Genomic DNA, 22,902 nt, shown 5'->3' on the forward strand with positions numbered 1-22,902 from the left:
TGATTGACAAAGGTTTGTTATTGGTTTATTTTTTGTTAATGACCCTAGAGTTTTGTTAGGTTGTGTTCTGTTCCTTTTTTGGTTATGTTTGGATTAGTTAGATTATTTTTGGTTTATGTTTGGAGGGTTAATAGAAGTATCCAAGTCTCTCCGCATATAGGAAGTGGTAGATCCCAAGGTAAGTGCTGGTAGAATAGGGGTGTGGAACTTTCTTCATAAGGGTGGCATTGGCTGCAGAAGGAGGTTGGTCAATCGATCTGTAGATACACGATTGGAATAAGTAAGACTTTGGTGGCTCATGTTAGCCAGTGTGGGCTCCTGAAGTCAATTTTTGGAGGAGTTGTATTGATTGGGTTGTCACAAAGCTCAGTTTTTTTTGTTTGTTTTTTTTTTATTAATATTTTTTGTGTTTTTAAAAGCTGCAAGAAACTAGTAACTTAGGGCGGAGTTGTGGCTCTGAGACTAAGGATCTGTGCTAGCATCCAGAAGGTTGTCAGTTCGAATCCCCATCACTGCCAAAAGAGATCCTACTCTGCTGGGACCTTGAGCAAGACCCTTAACCTGTAATTGCTCCAGGGGCGCTCGCTGTACAATGGCTGACCCTGCGCGTACTCTGACCCCAAGGGGTATGCGAAAACTAACAAATTCCTAATACAAGAAATTGTATAAGGCGAAATAAATAAATAAAGAACAAAACAAAATCCTAGGGGCCTGATAAAATTTAGATAACTGCGGAGTGACTGGCAATTGGCACCACTTGAGACTTTGTCTGGATAGGATTAGTGTGTGTGTGTGTGTGTGTGTGTGTATCTGTGTGTGTGTTAATCTTTAAGGGTGGAAGTGGATGAACCTAATAAATATACCTGGTGATTCTCATAAACTTCACGATAATACAATTAGGACAAGCCCATTCTGCCCACCTGAGAATCGTAATTATCTGTCTCCTAACCCTAAAGTATTCTCTACCAAATTTATTCAAATGTTATCTTAACACATAAAGAAGCAGAAAATACAAACGTTTTAAATATTTTATGAAAAAAAATGCTTTATCAGATCTGTAATATTCTTTTTTCTTTGTCCAGAATTATAATACATGGTCCATTCTCGAATTTCATTTGTACACCTGCATGTTTCTAGTGTATTATAATAGGGAATTTTTTGCCTCTGTCTATGATTAATTCTGCAATGTTCAAAAAGAAAAATACTCCAATGAACATCTATCAGCATCCCATAGAATGTTAAGAAGAACTTGAAATGGGTTACACTGGTGAACATCCATTAACTCCTGTCATTGGTAACTGGGAATTCAGTAGGTTGAGCCTGAACATTGTGGAACTCTAACTTCAGAGTACAGTACCAAAGTTGTGGGGCTCACCAGTGGTGTTCCTGTAAAAGACAGAGAGGTGTTAGGCAAGAGAAAAATCAGCAACACAAACCAAATTTGAACAAGTGAATTAACCTTGGCTGCTATTCTGGGGAAGATCTACCATCTCCGAGTAGATGACTTCTTCATTTTTTCCTACAAAATCACAGATGGTGAAAATCATATAGTGTTTCCATTATATTCATATTCAATTACAACAAATCAATAAGAAAATAAACTTTGTGCCACAAAACAGAATACTAGTTTACATTTTGATGAATTGATAAATATTTGAAAAAGTTAGAATGTCCATTTATGAGACATGCATCCTACTGGCCTTCATCTAGTTTCTTACTCCACCTCAATGGAGGTCTTCTATAATACCTGTGATATTACATCAGTTACCCACCAGCTTCATCGAGAAGATCCTTCTGGACAGATGACTCATTCACTTCAGATGACTCTCCACCCGTAGCAGGCACATGATTTTCATTCTCTCTTCCCCTACGAGAAACACATGGCATGAAACAAAACGCAACAGAGAGAGACATCATAAGAATAACAGCCAGGAAGAAGCCATTGGCACCATCAAATTCGTGTGACCGTGGTGTTCCACCAGCCTTCTTCTGAGGGTGAGAGATGTATATAAAGAAGCATCTCTTCAATTTTCAAGGCACTTCCACTTAGGGTCTTTTGGCTCACGTGTTGCTGCACATTAACATGTTTCAAGGCACTGCTTTGTCAAACTCCTTGAAATGCTGAGACCTTGATTACCATCACCTCGTATTGTTAAGTTCTTAGCACTAAGACAATTCAACTCTTTTAGGGGGGTTTTAAGAATATAAGAATATAATTTCACCATTAGTTTTTGAACTGGAAGTAACCTGACAAAGTTATCATTTTTTTAACCTGTTGCTGCAACACCATTTTTGCTTTTATTTCAGCAGTGCCATTTTTGAATTATTCTCATAGTGAACTACCCAGAATCCCACAATGTGTGCGACACTTCTGACAAGAGAGGAGCGACAGTTTAAACATCAAGCTTTTCCTTGTTATGTAATTTTGCAGATAAAACACTAAAACAATGTTGATTTTTGAAAAGTATTTTCGCTTTTGTCTTCCCAGTTATCAAAATTTTGCTCCTGCCTCTGATTTTTCTTTTTGATTGGTGTGTCTGGTATTGGCTCGATTTTCGTTTTTGACCTCGGCTTCGTTGACAATGTATATCTCCCAGTAATTATCATTCCTTTTACTGAAGGTTGGTATATAAGTGACTTCACCTGTTCGTGATCTTGTAGTCAGAAAATGTCTGTAAGTCAGCGTACTGTAACTGTGTGCTTGTAAAGTGTTGTTCACTGTGAAGTGAAGGTTGTCTGTGAACAGCAGCAAGAGTCGTTTGGCCTTTTCTGTTCCGCACACAACATTCTAGGTTACCTATAGTTACTGAAATTGAATGACTCGCCCATTTGGGAATTCAAAACTTCTAATTAGAAATGCTATCATTAGTTGTCTTTTAATTGGGCCATGTTTTCAGAACAAGTTTACTGTGGTGTCAGCTACCTCACAATCTGCTCCAATCAGCTTTTCTGGACCCATCATATCTTTACAAAGATTGCGCACAAAATGCTCCATATACAGCATAAGTTTAATGAATACAACAAAAAGCCATCAATGTGTGCTTTATAAAAGTCGTCGTCTTCTTCTAGGGGTTGCCACAGCGGATCATCTTGTTCCATATCTTCCTGTCCTCGTCATCTTGTTCTGTCACACCCGTCACCTGCATGTCCTCTCTCACCACATCCATAAACCTTCTCTTAGGCCTTCCTCTTTTCCTCTTGCCTGGCAGCTCTATACTTAGCACCCTTCTCCTAATATACCCAGCATTATGATGTCTACTTTATAATAGTGATGGGCGAGTTGTGAATTAATTTTTCTTTCTGAATGTCTTTTTTCAGTGAATCACTTAATTTATATGAATTGATTCCTGAGCATGAATAACTCTGTTAAGTTGAGCTCCAAGGTAGTGCTTAAGTGTTCTGAGTGATGTCTTCAGCATCTTTCATTTCACTGATTCTAGTAAGATGTTTAAAGCACATTGTGTAAAAACTGCCTGAATCACGAGTCTCGACTTGTTGATTCACAAACGAGTCACTGCTCGAGAATCTGCCTAATGATTCTTATTTATTTAATTCACGAACAAATTATTACAAGGTTCTCATTCACTTGTGATTCTGTAATAAAACCTTATTTTAATTATGCATTTTAATTGTGTTATCATCTTTTGTGCATGGAAACCGGATAATGGAATATGAATTATCATGTTTTATATATTGTCACCCACGTGCAAGTAGGAGGAAGCTGGATGGACCAAGTGAGGGTAATGCAACGGCAGGCCAGGGGGTGCACTAAACCTTCTGTTGTCTCTGCAAACCAAAAACGGGAAAACCTTTCTGATTCAACCTTGAAGATGTCACTTCCTGTTCTGACGTCCAGAAGAAAGTCATTTCTGGGTCCATCTCCCAGAAGAACGTCACTTCCGGTTCCGGCACGCAGAAATATGTCACTTCCGGTTCATTTCATTACTTCTGGTCTTGTCATAAAAAGCCGCCATTTTCCAACCTTTTGATCAGTTCAGTTACAGACTCCAATCCATACACATCTGTGCTTATTTCAAAACCCATTGAAATGAGCCAAGAAAATTATATGGGTGGCTACTCCAAACCGTTTTGAATGTGTAATTAAATATTTATTTAGATCTAACTAATGATTTATGAATCTTCAATTAAGTATCTATCTATCTATCTATCTATCTATCTATATCTAACACAGTTTTCATTTATAATTAATAATGTATAAATTAATAAATCTGAATATTATTTATATATTTATATACACATACATATTGTATATATCAAAATAATGTATAAATTATCAAATTATATACTGTACTTGTGATGTGATCAGAGAGGATCCCCCCAAACACCTAAACACAGGCTTCCCATATATGCCACCACAAATACAACAATCAAAATAATTCCCTAACCTAAGTATTTAGTAAGTGGCAGCTATGACAGACCTGAGTCTATGGGCACAGGTCTCTCTCTATGACGTTTGCACGTATGGACACTGCCATGTATTCTAAAATAATAAACTGAAAAGTGCTGAATACTTTTAACAGTCACTGTACATTATATTGCCAAAATTTGTTTCTAAAAATAGATAGATAGATCGATAGATAGGAAAGGCACTATATAAAAGATAGATAGATAGATAGCTCCATTTCCCCTTGGGATTAATAAAGTAAGTGAATAACTCAAGATTACTCAGCGAGTCAATGGTTGATTATCATTACAGCAAATCCATCTTATCTGATAGAATGTTCTTAAAATTCTTAAAGTGACTTACCTGCTCTTATTACTCCTGATGCAAGGTGAACCTGCCATTGAAAATAAGAAGAGTTTAAAATAATGAAAAAAAAAAAACCTCACATGTTTGGTAATCTATTAAATTAAAATCAGACATTTCTTGTGTGTTTTCAGGGACTAGCTGTGTGTTACTAGTATCAGCGAGCAAATTGCCATTTGACTTAATTATTAGCAAATATTAAAAATTATAATGATGCTGTAATGGGAGGCAGCATTGGACTGTGTTCCTGTTCCCAGCAAGGAAACATAAAATGACTGGACTAGAGTACCCAGGCATATATCAACAGGGTATTTTGGTAAATGTCCTCATGTACTTTTTAGAACAGTAATTTAACAAATGGGAATTCAGAACTACAGTGTAAAATACCGACAGACATTAGCAGTACACTACTTTATGAACTTCTTTAATGAGAAAATTAAAAATATAAGATCCCAGATCTCTGCATCACAGTGTGGAGTGGTGTCTCTGAGGCTAGGGATCTGCACTGGCAATTGGAAGGTTGCCGGTTCGAATCCCGTAAATGCCAATCGGGACTCTGCTCTGTTGGGCCCTTGAGCAAGGCCTTTAACCTGCAATTGCTGAGCGCTTTGAGTAGTGAGAAAATAAATGCAAAGAATTAAACTGCATACCCTGTCTTACCTTGCATTCAGCACTTTAGAAATATTAATCCTGTTACAGAACAGGAAGTCTTAACTTTAATTTCTAAAATTAAACCTACTACTTTTTCCCTAGACCCAGTGCCAACAAAACTAGCAAAATATGCAATTGATTTTCTTTCAGCACCTATTCTTAGCATTATCAAAGCTCATTATTGTGTGGCACAGTACCTAAAGCACTAAAAGTGTCAGTCATCAAACCATTACTTAAAAAGTCAGAGCTAGATTTACATATACTTAATAATTATAGACCCATATTAAATTTACCCTTTCTCTCTAAAATACTTGAAAACGTAGTTGCCAATCACATTCAGTCACACTTTACACATCACAACTTATTTGAGAAATTCCAGTCTGGTTTCCGCACTGGTCATAGTACAGAAACGGCACTAACGCATGTTGTAAATGACCTTCTGATATCCTCTGATGAAGGAAATTCCACTGTAATTATGTTGTTAGACTTAAGTATTTGACACCATTGACAATTCTATTTTACTACACGGGCTGGAAAATGACATTGAGCTTACAGACAACGTCCTTGCCTGGTTTAGTTCTGATTTATCAAATCGATTCCAGTACGTACAGAAATGTGCTGACAGTACTCCATCATTATACACAGAAGTTCAATATGGTGTCCCGCAGGGCTCAGTACTGGGACCTTTACTGTTTTCACTTTACCTGCTCCTACAGGGATCTGTCATTAGAAAACAATGTTAATTTTCACTCGTACGCAGATGATACCCAGTTATACCTTTCTTTTAGACCAAATGAAGTTTCTCCTTGAATTAAAGGAGTAGATGGATGAGAACTACTTGTCTTTAAACACAGATAAAACAGGGATGTTAATTATTGGAGGGAATGGCAGCGATATTTAGTCATTTTTCAACTCAGTTGGAATCACCATTAGTTTTACTGAATCAGCCATCAATCTAGGTGTTATCTTTGACTCTAGCGTGTCATTTAAAATGCACATTACAAAATTGCTCAAAACATGTTTGTTCCATCTTCAAAAATGTGGTAAATTAAGGTGTTTTCTAAATGTGCGGGATACAGAGAAATTAATTCATGCATTTATTTCTAGTAGAATTGACTATTGCAATGCGGTGTTCACTGGATATTCAAATTGTTCTTTATACAGCTTTCAGTTAATCCAAAAAGCTGCTGCAAGAATTATTATAATAATAAGGGTTTTGCAGGTTAGGTGGATTGGCGATTCTAAATTGGTCCTAGTGTGTGTTTGGTGGGTGGGTGTGTTTGTGTGTGCCCTGCGGTGGGTTGGCAAGCTGCCCAGGATTGGTTCCTGCCTTGTGCCCTGTGTTGGCTGGGATTGGCTCCAGCAGATCCCCGTGACCCTGTGTTCGGATTCAGCGGGTTGGAAAATGGATGGATGGATGGATGGGTTTTGCATAACATGCTGTTTGTCCATATTTTTGTCTGTCTGTTGTTTAAAACCACTGGACTCAGTGGAACATTTATAAATATTTTTATATATTATTTTTATTTACTACTTAGTTATTACATTGAGAAAGGAATGTGGTACAGCAGAAACAGTTCCCCTCAGTGAGATACGGCCAAATGTGTTTCTCCACTCACCTTTTTTCCTGTAGTAAACACAGAACAGCAATATCAGCAACAGAAGAATCAGAAAAAGGCAAACAGGAATTAAAATAACACGGAGCCAGGAAGCTGAAGAGAGACAGAGGATAAGTGGTCAGCATGACATACTGGTCAAACAGAAGAAAAATCAGTTCTGAAAGACACCAACTTGTGTTAAAAAATATATTAAAAGGACAATTTTACCAGTTAGACCCCCGTGACCCTGTGTTCGGATTCAGCGGGTTGGAAAATGGATGGATGGATGGATTTTACCAGTATTTTTATTAGGTGGCAACCTAACAGATTTTGTCTCAGAATATGCTTACTGCCTATTAATTTCTTCCCATTTCTACTGAGAAGTCAAAAGACACTTTCACCGGAAACCAAAATATCAATCAGAAACCAGAGAGCGAGGGATTGTAACAACAGACACTAATAGAGACACACACACAAAAGATTTTGTTTTAGAGGTTTAAATTCAGGATTGAATACAAATTGCAGATGATGAGTAAAGTGTCATGCCAGTATTTAAACTGCCCCATGACTGACATCAGATGTCACAACTAGGAGCAACGCTCTAGCAACACAAAAATGGTGGCGCCCATAAAAATAAAGAAGAATAAATAAGACCTCGTTTTTTTATGTCTCATCCAAAGGACGGCATAATTTTAACAGCATAGTGTCCCTGTCACTGCACTTAGTCTTTAGGATCCACATTCAGACCACAGGGTAAACGACCCCTGCAGGCCTCACCAACATCCTCTTCCAGTAGCAGCCCAAGCTTTACCTGGTGGGTCTCCCATCCAAGTACTGTCCTAGCCTGAACATCCTTAAGTTGAATGACCTCTTCTGAAGTGCATGTCGTATGATTATGAGGCATAAAAAAAGAAATATTAATTATTCAGTTCTCTCAGCATAACACAGAAGAAAAAAAAACATTTAGTTAGCCGCAAATAACAAATATATATTTTGGAAGACACTTGGAGATTCTAGGAAAATAAAAGATGGTGCTTGACTTTTGTTACCAGGATAGATAAGACAGTGGCATGCAAGTGCCTTCTGAGTGTCTAACTGGCTCTCTCAAGGTAGGATGGTTGACCACTTGACAACCACATCTTCTCTTTTCCCTGTAGACCAGTGGATGAGTCCCAGGATGGACCATAACCTCACTTCTGGTATGACTCCGGAGATTCCTGCCCATTCATCCCAGAAGCTGCATAAACATAGGAGGACCTGGAAGATGGTCCCCATTTGTCCCATGCTTGCTTAGCATAACAAACTCTGCAACAGGGAAACCATCTGCTATTGAAATTTGCAAGAATCTGAGACATCCTTATTGTTGTTTTCTTTTTCTGTAGCTTTTATTGCCTTTATTAAATGGAGAACTCTGGTCTCCAACCCTTTCCATTATTCTGTTTATTTTTTCGTTGAATTAAAATAGAGAGCTTCTACATAATAATGAGACAGACAGATGGCATTTTATTTGTGCCAAATGAGAAATTTAGCACTGGAATGTATGTGTGTAGGAAGATTTGCAAATAAGGAATGTGTTTTAGGCAATAAAGGAGACTTAACATTAAAAATAGTTAAGGGTTGATTATTTATTGAAAATTAAATATTATAAACTGTGATGGATGGCCCAGCATCCCAGCCAAGGTGGACTCTGTTTCCTTGTCTGGCCAGGAGGCCAATGTAAAGGATGGTCAGAAAGATAGGTACGATGTTCCCTGCCCAGCCTGGAGGTGGGCATGGAGGGGCACGGTGGCAGTGAAGGCACTCAGTCTGGCGTACTGGAGGAGGGCGCAGCCACATCAGAATGGTTATCAGTTTCTTTCCTGGTCAGGAGACCAGAAATTTGGGGCAGTGGGAGACTACCTCCCATGGAGTGGTTTTTCCCCCCATACACTGGGTGGCAGTATCTCTTCTAGCGAGCTCTGGTATTGTCACCCACAGGGTAGCGTGGGAGTTGTTGTCCTTATAGGGCTGCCCTGTTGGTTTCAGCTGGGGAGAACCTGTTGGGCATGGAGTGCTCTGTGACTAAGGGGGTTCAGCCTGACCTGGAAGTGCTTCAGGAGACAACGGATTGAGCACCAGTGGTACTCTCAGGTCAGGTTTAAAAATCCTTCCACTGCAACGGCAAAAATGGCAGACTCTATATATCGGGCCCCAACTCCCGAGCTGGGTTTTTGCCATTTTATGTTATGCAGCAAAAGCCAACATTAAACAAAGCTAAGTTATTTTTCCTTTGTGATTTCTTACCACCATATCACCAAGGGACGGGTATTGCCTTTTTATATCATATCTATATAGTTTCGGGTTATGTAACACGCCACAATTACAAAAGAACTCATTCCCAAGGAGCTAACGCCGCCTGCTGGATACAACTGGGAAGAGAGAAGGTGAAGAAATAAAAAGGTTGCATTGTGCATTGCTGAGTCGGACGAAGCTTGTCAATGGCACTTTTGTGAAAATAAAATAAGTTTATTTGTACCCGGGCCTATCTTTGTGTAGTTGTGTCTGTTGTTTGGGGCTCAGTACTGGCCACTAGCGGCCACAAAACTTATTATTTATATAGATGAGGCTACTGTAAATTTGGATCTAATGCTAAGGCTAAACTAGGATACCAGTAAAGCCATTAGAGATGGTCGTGACCACAGAGTTCACAGTCCGGCAAGTATATGACCGACTAATCCATCCATCCATCCTCTTCCGCTTATCTGAGGTCGGGTCGCGGGGGCAGCAGCTTGAGCAGAGATGCCCACACTTCCTTCTCCCTGGCCACTTCTTCTAGCTCTTCCGGGAGAATCCCAAGGCGTTCCCAGGCCAGCCGGGAGACATAGTCCCTCCAGTGTGTCCTGGGTCTTCCCCGGGGCCTCCTCCCGATTAGACGTGCCCGGAACACCTCACCAGGGAGGCGTCCAGCAGGCATCCTGATCAGATGCCCGAGCCACCTCATCTGACTCCTCTCGATGCGGAGGAGCAGCGGCTCTACTCTGAGCCCCTCCCGGATGACTGAGCTTCTCACCCTATCTTTAAGGGAAAGCCCGGACACCCTGCGGAGGAAACTCATTTCAGCCGCTTGTATCCGCGATCTCGTTCTTTCGGTCACTACCCATAGCTCATGACCATAGGTGAGGGTAGGAACATAGATCGACTGGTAAATTGAGAGCTTTGCCTTATGGCTCAGCTCCTTTTTCACCACGACAGACCGATGCAGAGCCCGCATTACTGCGGATGCCGCACCGACCCGCCTGTCGATCTCACGCTCCATTCTTCCCTCACTCGTGAACAAGACCCCGAGATACTTGATCTCCTCCACTTGGGGCAGGATCTCGCTCCCAACCCTGAGAGGGCACTCCACCCTTTTCCGGCTGAGGACCATGGCTTCGGATTTGGAGGTGCTGATTCCCATCCCAGCCGCTTCACACTCGGCTGCGAACCGATCTAGAGAGAGCTGAAGATCACGGCCTGATGAACCAAACAGGACAACATTATCTGCAAAAAGCAGTGAACCAATCCTGAGTCCACCATGCCAGACCCCCTCAACGCCCTGGCTGCGCCTAGAAATTCTGTCCATAAAAGTTATGAACAGAATCGGTGACAGAGGGCAGCCCTGGTGGAGTCCAACTCTCACTGGAAACGGGTTCGACTTACTGCTGGCAATGCGGACCAAGCTCTGGCACCGATCATACAGGGACCGAACAGCCCTTATCAGGGGGTCCGGTACCCCATACTCCAGGAGCACCCCCCACAGGATTCCCCGAGGAACACGGTCGAACGCCTTTTCCAAGTCCACAAAACACATGTAGACTGTTTGGGCGATCTCCCATGCACCCTCCAGGACTCTGCGGTGTAGAGCTGGTCCACTGTTCCAAGACCAGGACGAAAACCACACTGTTCCTCCTGAATCCGAGGTTCGACTATCCGATGGACCCTCCTCTCCAGGACCCCCGAATAGACTTTTCCAGGGAGGCTGAGGATTGTGATCCCTCTGTAGTTGGAACACACCCTCCGGTCCCCTTTCTTAAAGAGGGGGACCACCACCCCGGTCTGCCAATCCAGAGGCACTGTCCCTGATGTCCATGCGATGTTGCAGAAGCGTGTCAACCAAGACAGTCCTACAACATCCAGAGCCTTGAGGAAATTTAATGACCGATTAAATTTAATATTAATAGATACTGTATAATGTTTTACACTAAGGAAGTGTAACTATTAGATATAATTACATAATTGAGGGTCTGATAAAACCTGAAAGTACTCCATCTAAGAAACAGGAGTTGTCCACAACCAGAAAGTTTACAAAGAAATGTAATAAACTGTCATGCAACACAGCACAACGAGTGGAATACAAGACAAGAGACGTTACTCTTACTAAACACAGCGGCCTTGTGAAGGCTCATCTACGGTATTAGTTTCTTTCTGTGTATTACAAAGTCAAGAGACAGCTCAACTGATTTCACAACTGCTGAGCTTGAGCAATGAGGAAGGACGGAAGGGCTGCGTGAGTCACAGCCATGTGCAGGCAGGACAAGGGGGGCGTGTTTTTTAGGGTTTTTTTTTTTTGCCAATATTGCTGTCAGTATTCTAATGGATTTGGGATGGAATTGCTTGTAACAAAAGTACTAACTATATTGTGTTTTTAACTTTCCTACTGCTTCCAGCCTTGTGTATTCAAACACCAGTTGCATGGCCGGCTTTTTCTACTTAGCTCGATTAGACTGGCATCATGCTACATGAGTTTGAGTCAGATGCCAAGTCAGTTGTTGAGTCTTGTTGCCTTTGAATTTCTCACTCCAAATTTAACACTAGAAAATATAGAGGATGACCAATTCCATGACTCTCCAACAACTCTTCAGCACAGTTTCAAATTGACCACAAATGGCAGCCTGAACTAAATCAGCGTATCATTACATCCACTCATTCACTACGGCTATAACTTTACACATGTCATGGGGTTCTCCACAACACTAAAATTAGTCATGACGGTGTGGTCAGAATAGCAGAAAAGCATCCTAAATAAAAAGGGTTCAAAATTTTCCTTAAGACTAATTTAACTATAGTGGTAAGAGATGCACAGGAGTTCATTTTGCAATAACTGTGTCATTTATTTAATTTGGCCAATGCGAATTTATTGTGGCTTAGGAATCCCAAACCACATTAATCCAAATAAGTTACAAAAGAATTTCCCAAAATGCCTTTGAGAGGGGGATATCACTGTCAAAACCAACCCAATAATAAGGACAAGCACTGAATCTTTACAAAATAAAAGATTTATTCTTCCCAAAAAGTATTCCAATCACTATGAAGCTCCATGGAGCCCAAACGCAAAATGGAACTGCCTGAAACACAAGGCAGTCTGAGTGAAGAAAGTCTCAAAACAGAATGTGAAGACATAATCAAAAGGAACAGAGCAGAAGCTGAAATAATCTGTAAATCACAAAATGTACAATAAAGCACAATCTCCCCACTCTCAGGCACGTGTGATTTTTATTTCGGAAATTCTGAAGTCTTGACTGCTATTTTCAGGTTCCTTCTATTGCCAGCAATTTGAGAGCCATTGTTAGCACTGCATGCCGCGTTCCTAGGGGTGTAGCTTTTTTTAAATGGTGCGATAGGATAAAAAGTCTGCTGGGGGCTCCTGTCATTATTAAATCTGCTGATACAACCTATTAAAAAATAATTCTTTGATTTTGTGCTCATCATTAGTTTCGTTCGATTTGACCACTTTGCCTGTTTAATCAACTTCAGTTTTTATCTATTTTTATATTATTGTTTCGGTTTCATTTTTTTTTTTTTACGTGTGTCTCCTGGTTAGTGCGTTAAAAGAATCCTCTGTCCAATCTTCAACAGCACGACCAGAAACAATGGGAGACCCTCCCATCTTATAGGGTGGAGGGCTGTTCCTGGCAGTGATTGGGGAACCACCCCACAAAATACATGGAACATAATAATGGCAGCTTAAATATTTAGACAAAGCTTTTGTCTCTGTAAAGTCCCTTTTCACACTTGCACTTTTATTTACATGAAACGCCCCTGGAAGGATCATAAGTGAACCTGAGCAGACACACATGACTTACCGGATATACTCACATATAAGTTGGGTCTTAAAACCCGAAAAATCGATTGTAAAATCAGACCCTGAGTTATACGCCCGTTCAAAAAACTTCTTGCCTCCTCCAATCTCACATCAATTTCTCAGACGCATCGAATTTTGTTGCAGCAGCACAGTTACCAATTTCTTTCACCACTTCAATGTCGTTTAATTTAAAACCAGCTTCATATTTTCTTCTGATTGAACGCCCCATCATAGATAAGGGATGCTCTTACGATAAAGGTGTATGAGGGTGTGAGATACAAAAAACACAAATCAGTGCAAACGTCACTTTGCAATAGTTCGGATATTACTGTGTGGTCATGTAGGCACAATAGAGAGAAAGAGGTTAGGAGCACATTCTAATACAGCGCATTGCCGCACCCACATAGGAAAAAAAAGGCAGTGTGCTCCGTGGTGACTCTCTCAGGTGGGCGTTAGCATATCATAATCTCTTGGACCAATAGCGTGAGTTTTCCACATTCGACTTAAACGACCGACATTATAAAATACCAGATATTACACGGTAAAATCAAGTCCGGACTTATCCGGTGGGAGAACTTATCCGCAAGCATATACGGTACTTCTTTAAATGTGACTGCTACTCTGTGGTTTTTTGTTCAGTGAAGTGCTCGACAGTTACTGATACCTGGGACTTACTAGAGCTGCCCTCCATTCAAACAAAGGTAGCAAATTTAGTTTTGGTCTCTCACCTGACACATGTAACTGAAAAGGATCACTAAAACTCGAATATAGTGCTCCTCTTGCTGCCCGACACTTGTACTCCCCCTTATGTGAGAGGGTCACGGGGCCGATGGTGAAGTTCTTCTCCATTTGAGTTTTATGAGGGCTTTCATCTCCACTCTTGTACAGCTCATATGACCAGTCAGCTGGATCTCCATCGACCATACAGAGCAGGTGGACTTCAACTCCTTCATGTATCTGATCATCCGTATGTTCAGAGATTACCTTTAATGTGGCTCCCCTTTCTGAAAGTGAAAACACGACAGGGTGAAAGCAGAAGGGTCTCCTCCTCTTTCTCTTCTTATCATTGTTAAAGGTCATCATGACCACAATGGACTGTAACCGACCCTTTCCAAATGATCTCATCCAACTAAGTTAAACGAGTCTTAACCAATGAAACCCTGGTCAGGATGGCAATCCAAACCACTTCTCTTTAGCTTAGTGAGACAGGCTTCATAATATTATTCAGTTAGTTACAATCTAAGGGAGCTTTGTGTCCAGAGCAAGAAAACTTCATAAAGCTAATCAACATCATAGAAAAGGTGACAAAGAGTCAGTGTCTTCTCTTCATTTTGGAGGATTTTGAGATATGCCCAACCTCGCATTACAATTTGTCCTGATTTCTACTATCAGAAGCTCACAAATAGAGTGCAGGTCTCAAAATTAACAAAACTCAGACCTAACAAATTTACAGGTACAGACTTACCGAACAGGCCTCACCCTAGGTAGCCTAGGCCCAAACTCAGAATGTAGGCTTCTAGCCTGCAAAGGCCCAAAAACAGGACTGAGGCCTTTTAAAGTTCGACATTTCAAAATATGTCATGTGGAGGAGAAGGAAACCTTAAACCTTACTTTTGAATGACAACAAAAACAGACCACTAATTCAAAAAGAGAACCACAAAAGAGAGCAGGGAGAATAACAAAACAACAAAAAAACAATTTTGCAAAAAATGCAAAATCAAAAAGTGAACAAACCCAAAAATTTACAAAACCAAAAAACAGTACCTTATTTAAATGCAGAGGTCAAAAAATGTTTCATAGTACATGTTATTTAGGCTTTAATTTTATTTATACAACACTGGAGACTGGTCACGGCCTACATTATCACTCAGTTACATAATCAACAGGTCAGGTCAGGTCAGGTTGGGGAGCATGCACTGGTACAGCGTGTTGCCGCACCCACCACACGATGAAATAGCTCGGGATCCTGATTGGCAAACCCCCATGCAGACATGCGGTCTAGTCCCACCCCCTCCAGAAATGACCATCTATCTACTGCAGCCAGATGTTAAGTGGGCATCCGCTTGGCCTGGTCCAGCCACTCAGGTCCTCAACAATTAGGATCCTGTAAGCTGGAACAATAATCAACAAATAAAAAAACAACTTAATTGTCTGGTAGCTTTATTACAAGAAGACCTAGTGCTATGTCTTGTTTCAGTTCTGCACTATTTTTGACTTTAGCTGATTTTTGCTTTGCCCCTATGCTTTGTTTGCTCGGTTAAGTTTGTGATCTTCTAAATTTTGACCTTGCATGTCCTCAACAACAAGTTTGTCTTGCATGTCCTTATGTCTTGGCCTTTTATTTCTCTCACAATAATTCTTGGAGACATGTATCATAACACCAGGAGATAACGTAATCAAAAACAAGAAAACAGTAATGAAGAACTACAAAACAATGCCATCCCCAGCTGCAGTTTAGACTGACGTTTCTGCTTTTATGTAGCTGGGGTAAATTCCCAGGTTCATCATGAGGTGGCCCCACCCCTCTGGGCTCTTTATATAAAGGACAGACATAGGACAAATTAAATTAGTGCATACATTCTTAATAAAATTTAAATGTAAACATAAATACCACATTAAAGTAATTAAATACAGAATTAATAATAAAATAATATTTTAAAAACAACCCAAAAATGAAATAAATAAAGAACATAATTGATCCCGGGATGAGACCCTAGCTGAACCAATTACAGTGTCATAATTAATGTCAACTAAAGCTGACAGACCTCCCGAGAGCAAAAACTTTTGAGATGAAAACCTCCTTGAGGTAAAAAATAAATAAAAAATCAAATGATGCATCTCATCTCCAACATATTTGTAAAAAAGTTTGAGATTCTTCAGTTCAGCTAGTCATTTATCTCCCTCAAACAAGGAGCTAAGGAAGATGATTGAATCTAAAAGTATTTGCGTTACTTCACAGTCGTTTTTGGGCCAAAATTCAGAAAATTCAGTAAACAAATGCCATTAAACGTTCTTTAAGTTAAACTTCCATAAACTAAAGTCACAGAACAGACAGCCATGAAAAGGAGCTATATAAATAAAACACATTATTATGTGGAAACAGAGCCTATGTGTCCTGTCTTTGTAGATTTCAGAGTGACAGCTGCTCACTGCTGGCCATTCTAAAGTTCCACACTTACCTTGAACATTCAATATGACATCATTGCTGGCCTTTGTGGGATCACGAGTATCCCATCTGTAGGCATCACAATGGTACTCTCCACTGTCAGACTGAGTCACAGACTGAAATATGTGAGTGTTTTCTTTAGTTTCCCTCCAGATTGGCTTTCTATTTTTGAACCATCGATGTATCCAAATATCAATGTGCTCCTCAACGATGCACTCCAGAGTCACAGTGTCTCCAGTGTACACGGGTTCCCTCTCTGTCTGCAGTAACAGAGTCACCTTAGGAGGATCTGTGGGGTAGAAGAGACGAGAACTGCTGTTGAACATGAAGCTACCAAAAACAAACACAACTGCTGAACTAACACTGACAGATTTATGAGTTTCTGCTTCAAGTGCACTTTGAGTTTTTTTTTCTTTTAATTGCACAACGATAAAGAGAGACTTAAAGAGCTCATGTTGCCCACTGAATTTATGTGAAAAATGCTTCTTGAGAAGTTGTGAGCAGACTGGTGTCTTATATTGGACGGATGGAATTTTTTCGGTCTGGGAGAAGCATTAATCAGTCTTCTATTGATCCATATGTTGATTACTGAGCCTTCAGTGATTTACACACTCATTTTGTCCATAGTTTAACATCTGAAGGTCACATGCTGCCTTGGGTAGGAGAGCCACTGAACAGAAAAGAGATTAAATCTGAAGAGCTTCATTGCAGTATAAATGCTTCTGCTGGTCACAAGAATTTGTGCTTCACAAACTGCAATTTGTTGGTCAGGTAGTCCATGATCCAGGAGATTTTGGGGGCATCAAGAAGAAAAGCCTTCAGCTCTCAACCAGTCGATGAGGCAGAATAATGTTAAACGCACTGAAAAAGTCAAACCACATGATCCTGACTGTGGTGTCGATATTGTCCACGTGGGAGCTGTCTCTGTGGAGCAAAGCGTTGCATTTGCCATTCCAACAAATGGTGCATCTGTTTATTGCCTCTGGGTATGGGATTCATAAAAGCGGTACTAATGTTTGTTTTTACCAACTGTTGGTTAACAGAGGTGCAGCAACAGAACAGACACATGGATACAAACTCTTGTCCTTTTATTAAGGTGGACTAGCTGTGCTGCCTTGACTAAGATGGGTTGAAATTTACCTAATCAATGTAGACCTCAGTGTTAACATTTGTTGTGCACTACCTATTGGAAAGCATTTAATAATGCATATAGAAATAAAATGCATTACTACAAATATTTTTGTGATGCGCCATCTGTTGGAATGACAAACACAATGCATTTCATTACTAAAAAAGTTTGTGATGCACCACTTTTTGGAATGGTGGATACATAGCAACAGGATGGACACACAGATACTTATCCTTTCATTAATGAGCAGAAAAGAAATGTTTTCTGCTTCTTTCAACATAAAATTTCCTTTTTTATACTTTGCAAATCTCGTCTTTTCCTAATAAAAAAAATTACAATTATATGATATTTAAAAAAAAAAAGATTTTTCAACATTGTCATATCCATTGGAAGCAGCTTAGGGGCTTTGATGACAGTAATTATCCTGTGAAACAGGGGTGGGCGCTGTGTTCTAATGCTTTGTCTTCTCCTCCCTTAGCAGAATGGAAGATTGACAGCCACTCCACTGCTGACGTCACTTCCTTGGACCCGCCCCTTCCTCCCACATTACCATATAGGCCAGGAACTGTCCATCTTGTTTCCAGTTCTGTTTGGAACTTGCATCTGAAAAGATGTCTCCACAATTATTGGGTGGTTTTTGTTTATCTAAACCTTCAAGATGTTTCCTCAACTCTTTATCTTTGTCTACTTTTTTTTACAACATATACAGTCATATGAAAAAGTTTGTGAACCCCTCTCATCCTGCATAAGACTCTCCTTTCAACAAAAAAGATAACAGTGGTATGTCTTTCATTTCCTAGGAACATCTGAGTTCTGCGGTGTTTTATGAACAAAGATTTTTAGTGAAGCAATCAATAATAATAAATCAAATGTGAAAAACTGGCTGTGTACAAATGTGGGTCCCCTTGTCATTGTGCTGATTTGAATGCCTGTCACTGCTCAATGCTGATGACTTGCAACACCAAATTGGTTGGATGAACTCGTTAAGCCTTGAACTTCATAGACAGGTGTGTCCAATCATGAGATATAAAGGTATTTCTCAGAGTCGAATGAGAAATGCACTACACAATGAAGAACGTGTTTAGAGTTGGCCAATATGCACCTCAGCATTTGCAGTTCATAAAAAACCTCTGCTCCTTAGGGACAAGCTGACAGAGATGGGAGTAGATTCATACCTGGTGGCATGGATCGTGGACTATCTTAAAGACAGACCTCAGTATGTGCGTCTTGGGAACTGCAGGTCTGACATTGTGGTCAGCAGCACTGGAGCGCCGCAGGGGACTGTACTTTCTCCGATCCTGTTCAGCCTATATACATCGGACTTCCAACACAACTAGGAGTCCTGCCACATGCAAAAGTTTGCTGATGACACTGACATCGTGGGCTGCATCAGGAGTGGGCTGGAGGATGAGTACAGGGACCTAATCAATGACTTTGTTAAATGGTGCAACTCAAACCACCTACACCTGAACACCAGCAAAACCAAGGAGCTGGTGGTGGATTTTAGGAGGCCCGGACCCCTCTTGGACCCCATGATCATCAGAGGTGACTGTGTGCAGATGGTGCAGACCTATAAATACCTGGGAGTGCAGCTGGATGATAAATTAGACTGGACTGCCAATACTGATGCTCTGTGTAAGAAAGGACAGAGCCGGTTATACTTCCTTAGAAGGCTGGCGTCCTTCAACATCTGCAATAAGATGCTGCAGATGTTCTATCAGATGGTTGTGGCGAGCGCCCTCTTCTACGCGGTGGTGTGCTGGGGAGGCAGCATTAAGAAGAAAGACACCTCACGCCTGGACAAACTGCTGAGGAAGGCAGGCTCTATTGTTGGCATGGAGCTGGACAGTTTGACATCTGTGGCAGAGCGACGGGCGCTGAGCAGACTCCTGTCAATTATGGAAAATCCACTGCATCCAGTAAACAGTGTCATCTCTAGACAGAGGAGCAGCTTCAGCGACAGACTGCTGTCACCGTCCTGCTCCACTGACAGACTGAGAAGATCGTTCCTCCCCCAAACTATGCGACTCTTCAATTCCACCCGGGGGGCTAAACGTTAACATTATATAAAGTTATTGTGTGTTTTTACCTGCATTATTATCAATCTTTAATTTAATATTGTTTTTTGTATCAGGAAGGTGCTGCTGGAGTATGTGAATTTCCCCTTGGGATTAATAAACTATCTATCTATCTATCTATCTATCTAAAGGAAATACAAAGAGAAATATGAGTGACCACATGCATCGTTACTGTGAGGATTTGGTGAAGAGTTGTGAGAAAAGTGTTTTTGGGATGAAAAATGGTGTCAAACCAATTGAGAAAAATGGTAATACTAAAAATTAAATGACCACAAGACCTAAGAAGAAAAACAAAGTCTCTGACCTCACACCAAACAGCATTTGTAGCAATGCAAAACTGAAGCCTTGTGGACTTACCTTCATTCTGTGTGGAAGGTGTCACTGCAGTCACGGCTGAAACAAAGGAATGCAGAATCTATTACAAATTTCAGTTTTCAGATTTCTAAATTGTATGAGAAAAATTAGAGCTTGATGTCTTAGTAAACAGCAGTACTAAGAATCCAAGAATGCACAAGACGTACGGTTTTATGCCAGTTGGAAACACTCAAAGCGGCCCAGGCCTGCTCGCTCCACTGCTTTTTTTAATTCCAACCGTCCTCTTCATATTGTTTGCTGGCACAGTGCATCTTAAAAGTCGTTGTTATAAACTGACTGGAAAATGTACGTTTTTGAGAAACTGGAACACAGAATACTGAAGTATTATTATAACCATATAACCATAAGGCGTATGGTTTTATGCCAGTCACAAACACACATGGCTCGGCACGGCATGCTAGCTCCACTGCTCTTTTTAATTTCAGCCCTCCTCTTCATACTGTCTTCTGGCACAGTGGATTATGGGCATCTTGAAAGTCATTTTTTAAAAACTGTTTCTGAGAAACTGGAATGAAGAATACTGAAGAATTATTATAGAAAAAATTCGATAAATACTTTACTTAATTAATTAATTAGTCCCCAAGGGGAAATTAGGGCTAAGCCATAAGCGAAGTCAAAAGAAGCAGAAGCAGTCAGTGCCAAAAATATGAGAATGTCACCAGAGCCAAAACACTAAGACTATGAACTGAAACAGGAAGTGGAAAGCTTTGAGTCATTGAACAGAATGCATAACATTATTATCTCAGTACTAGTTTCGCAGAGCTAGATGTGAGAATTAGTGAAGAAGGAATAGCAGCGAAATCCTGCGCTGCAGAGGCTTCACCCAAAGAGCTTCTTCTTAAAACATCCGCCCCTGATTCCTCCAGTCTGTGCATTTTAAACCACCACCGGGGTTTCAGGGAGACCAAAAGATACTGACTAAAAGACTTGACGATGAGAACAAAATAAAAAGCTAAAATTGCTGTTATCCATTCAGCAGCCCAAGGTAACTGAGGCATAATGATTACTTTGCACATTGTAATGAGTGCTGTGATAGTGGAGGCGGAGAGACACACGTAGACCACTGCCACTACTGGACTCCACACGCTTGAGAAGTGCCCCTGTCTGCTACGTTTTCTTTCTGTCATTTTATTTACTGCAACACAATATAACATAACAACAGCTGCTAATGAACTCTTTTGCCTTCTTTTTAATTGATATGTTATTTAAGACTCAGACCCCTTAATTATTTCTTTGTTTTTCTTAATTAGGAAGAGCTTGGGAGCACGCACTGATACAGCACGTTGCTGCACCTCCCGACTTAACAAACCACCACAGGATCCCAATTAGGATCCGATTGCAGCTGTGCAACGTGTGACACCTCAGCACCTCATTAGTTCCAATGAAGTGGGACAGTATGAGGTTTTTTCCCAGTGGCTGGGGTGCCAATCCTGCCACCAACTCCCGAGTTCTCCCTGCATGTTGGAGGACCTGATTGCAGGACTGGATTCAGGTTAACGTCACACCCAGGACAGAGCAATTGCAGTTTAAAGGCCTTCCTCAAGGTTCAATGGAGTGGAATTACTTCTGCCATTTATGGGATTTGAACTGGCAACCTTCTGATTGCCGGCACAGATCCCTAGCCTGAGAGTCACCGCTCTTAATTAGCACTTAAACAATTATGAGATATAAAATGAGTCAACACATAACAAGCTAACCCATGTCCATCATTCTCTAGCCATCAGGTACCACCAAACCGTCATAATTCTTTCAAAAGTAGCCCAATGCAATATCAGTAAATAAAGAAAAGTGAAGGTCCCCATAATGTTGATCTTCTCAGGTCCACAAAAACCTTTGACGGAGCTCAAAGAAAAAAGAAAATCAACAGTTTTGGAAACGTCTGCTGTGGCAGAATGAGAGCAGCAACAAGCCGTGGAATTAAATAACAGGTTTAGTTCACAACAAGAATCGGCTTCAAATTAAGAAACTGGTTTAAGTTTAGCTGGTCTTCTGTTGGCTCACTTCACTTCTCGTTTCTGTTAGGTTGCCATTTAAAGAAAAAAATGAAGCAATTCAGAGGACTTAATCTTTAAAAAACAATTCAGTTAAAATGAAGGGAAAAGGAGTTAATTACCAACAAAAAGCACAGGAGACCCCTGGTTTATAGTGTATGTGTATGAGTGTGTGTGTAATGTGTATAAAAAATTCAACAGTACAATTTTCTTATTGTTTGTATGGAATCTTTTTTTTTTTTCTTATAGGTCAGCTCCTAAAATGTAAAAATGCTTTTTTTAAGAGTTAGAATGAAAACCCGCAGCCACAGTAGTAGGACCAGAGCTGGAGACTGCAGTTTCTAGTCTGTGTGTGTATAATATATATATAAAAAAATTAAAAACTAACATTTTCTTATTGTATGTCTTTTTTTCTTATAGGTCAGCTCCTAGAATGTAAACATGCTTTTATTATTGTAAAATTAAAAATTAAAATAAGTAAAATACTTACAAATGATCAGATAAAGCTCCCAGGCTTGCATTTCCTACTTGTGTCAATGGAAAACTGAACATTATATTGTTATAATAGATAGATTAGGTTGTCATTTCCTGGAAATGCAAAATAATTGCTCAATCAGTTACGCTGTTCTAACCAGGAAAACCACAGTGAATGTTTGACCATACGCGTGTTATTTTTATACAGAGTTCTGTGCAAGTTCTGCTTGCAAAATGATATCTTCAGCCATGATGTTTGATAAGATCAGAGCGCTACACAAATGATTAAAAACATCATAAAACACATATCACCAGGACCGAACAGTACACATGAAATTAATAAAGATGTTCTCCACACATAGATATATCTACGGTGCCCTCCAAAATGTTTGGGACAACGTCACATTGTTCCTTAATTTATCCCTCTGCTCCACAGTTTAAAACTACAAATCAAATAAGTCAGACAAGATTAAAGTGGGGTGGCACGGTGGCGCAGTGGTAGTGCTGATGCCTCGCAGTTAGGAGACCCGGGTTAGCTCCCTGGGTTCTCCCTGCGTGGAATTTGAATGTTC

At 40.4% G+C, this 22,902-nt stretch overlaps 1 protein-coding gene across 1 annotated transcript; it reads right to left on the reverse strand.

Moving 5' to 3' along the window:
- Positions 1-817: 817 nt before the first annotated feature.
- LOC114666462 (low affinity immunoglobulin gamma Fc region receptor II-b-like) lies at positions 818-22,418 on the reverse strand. The gene is made up of 9 exons (XM_028821336.2): positions 22,347-22,418; positions 19,848-19,883; positions 16,297-16,572; positions 13,846-14,121; positions 7,039-7,131; positions 4,769-4,799; positions 1,773-1,867; positions 1,460-1,519; positions 818-1,386 (listed from the first exon to the last, which is right to left on the reverse strand). Exons 1-9 carry the CDS (start codon positions 22,375-22,377, stop codon positions 1,307-1,309), a joined length of 978 nt encoding a protein of 325 aa, XP_028677169.2. The 5' UTR covers positions 22,378-22,418; the 3' UTR covers positions 818-1,306.
- Between the last annotated feature and the right edge of the window lie 484 nt (positions 22,419-22,902).

The sequence above is a fragment of the Erpetoichthys calabaricus genome, chromosome 16 (genome assembly GCF_900747795.2).
Source record: "Erpetoichthys calabaricus chromosome 16, fErpCal1.3, whole genome shotgun sequence".
Taxonomy (NCBI): domain Eukaryota; kingdom Metazoa; phylum Chordata; class Cladistia; order Polypteriformes; family Polypteridae; genus Erpetoichthys; species Erpetoichthys calabaricus.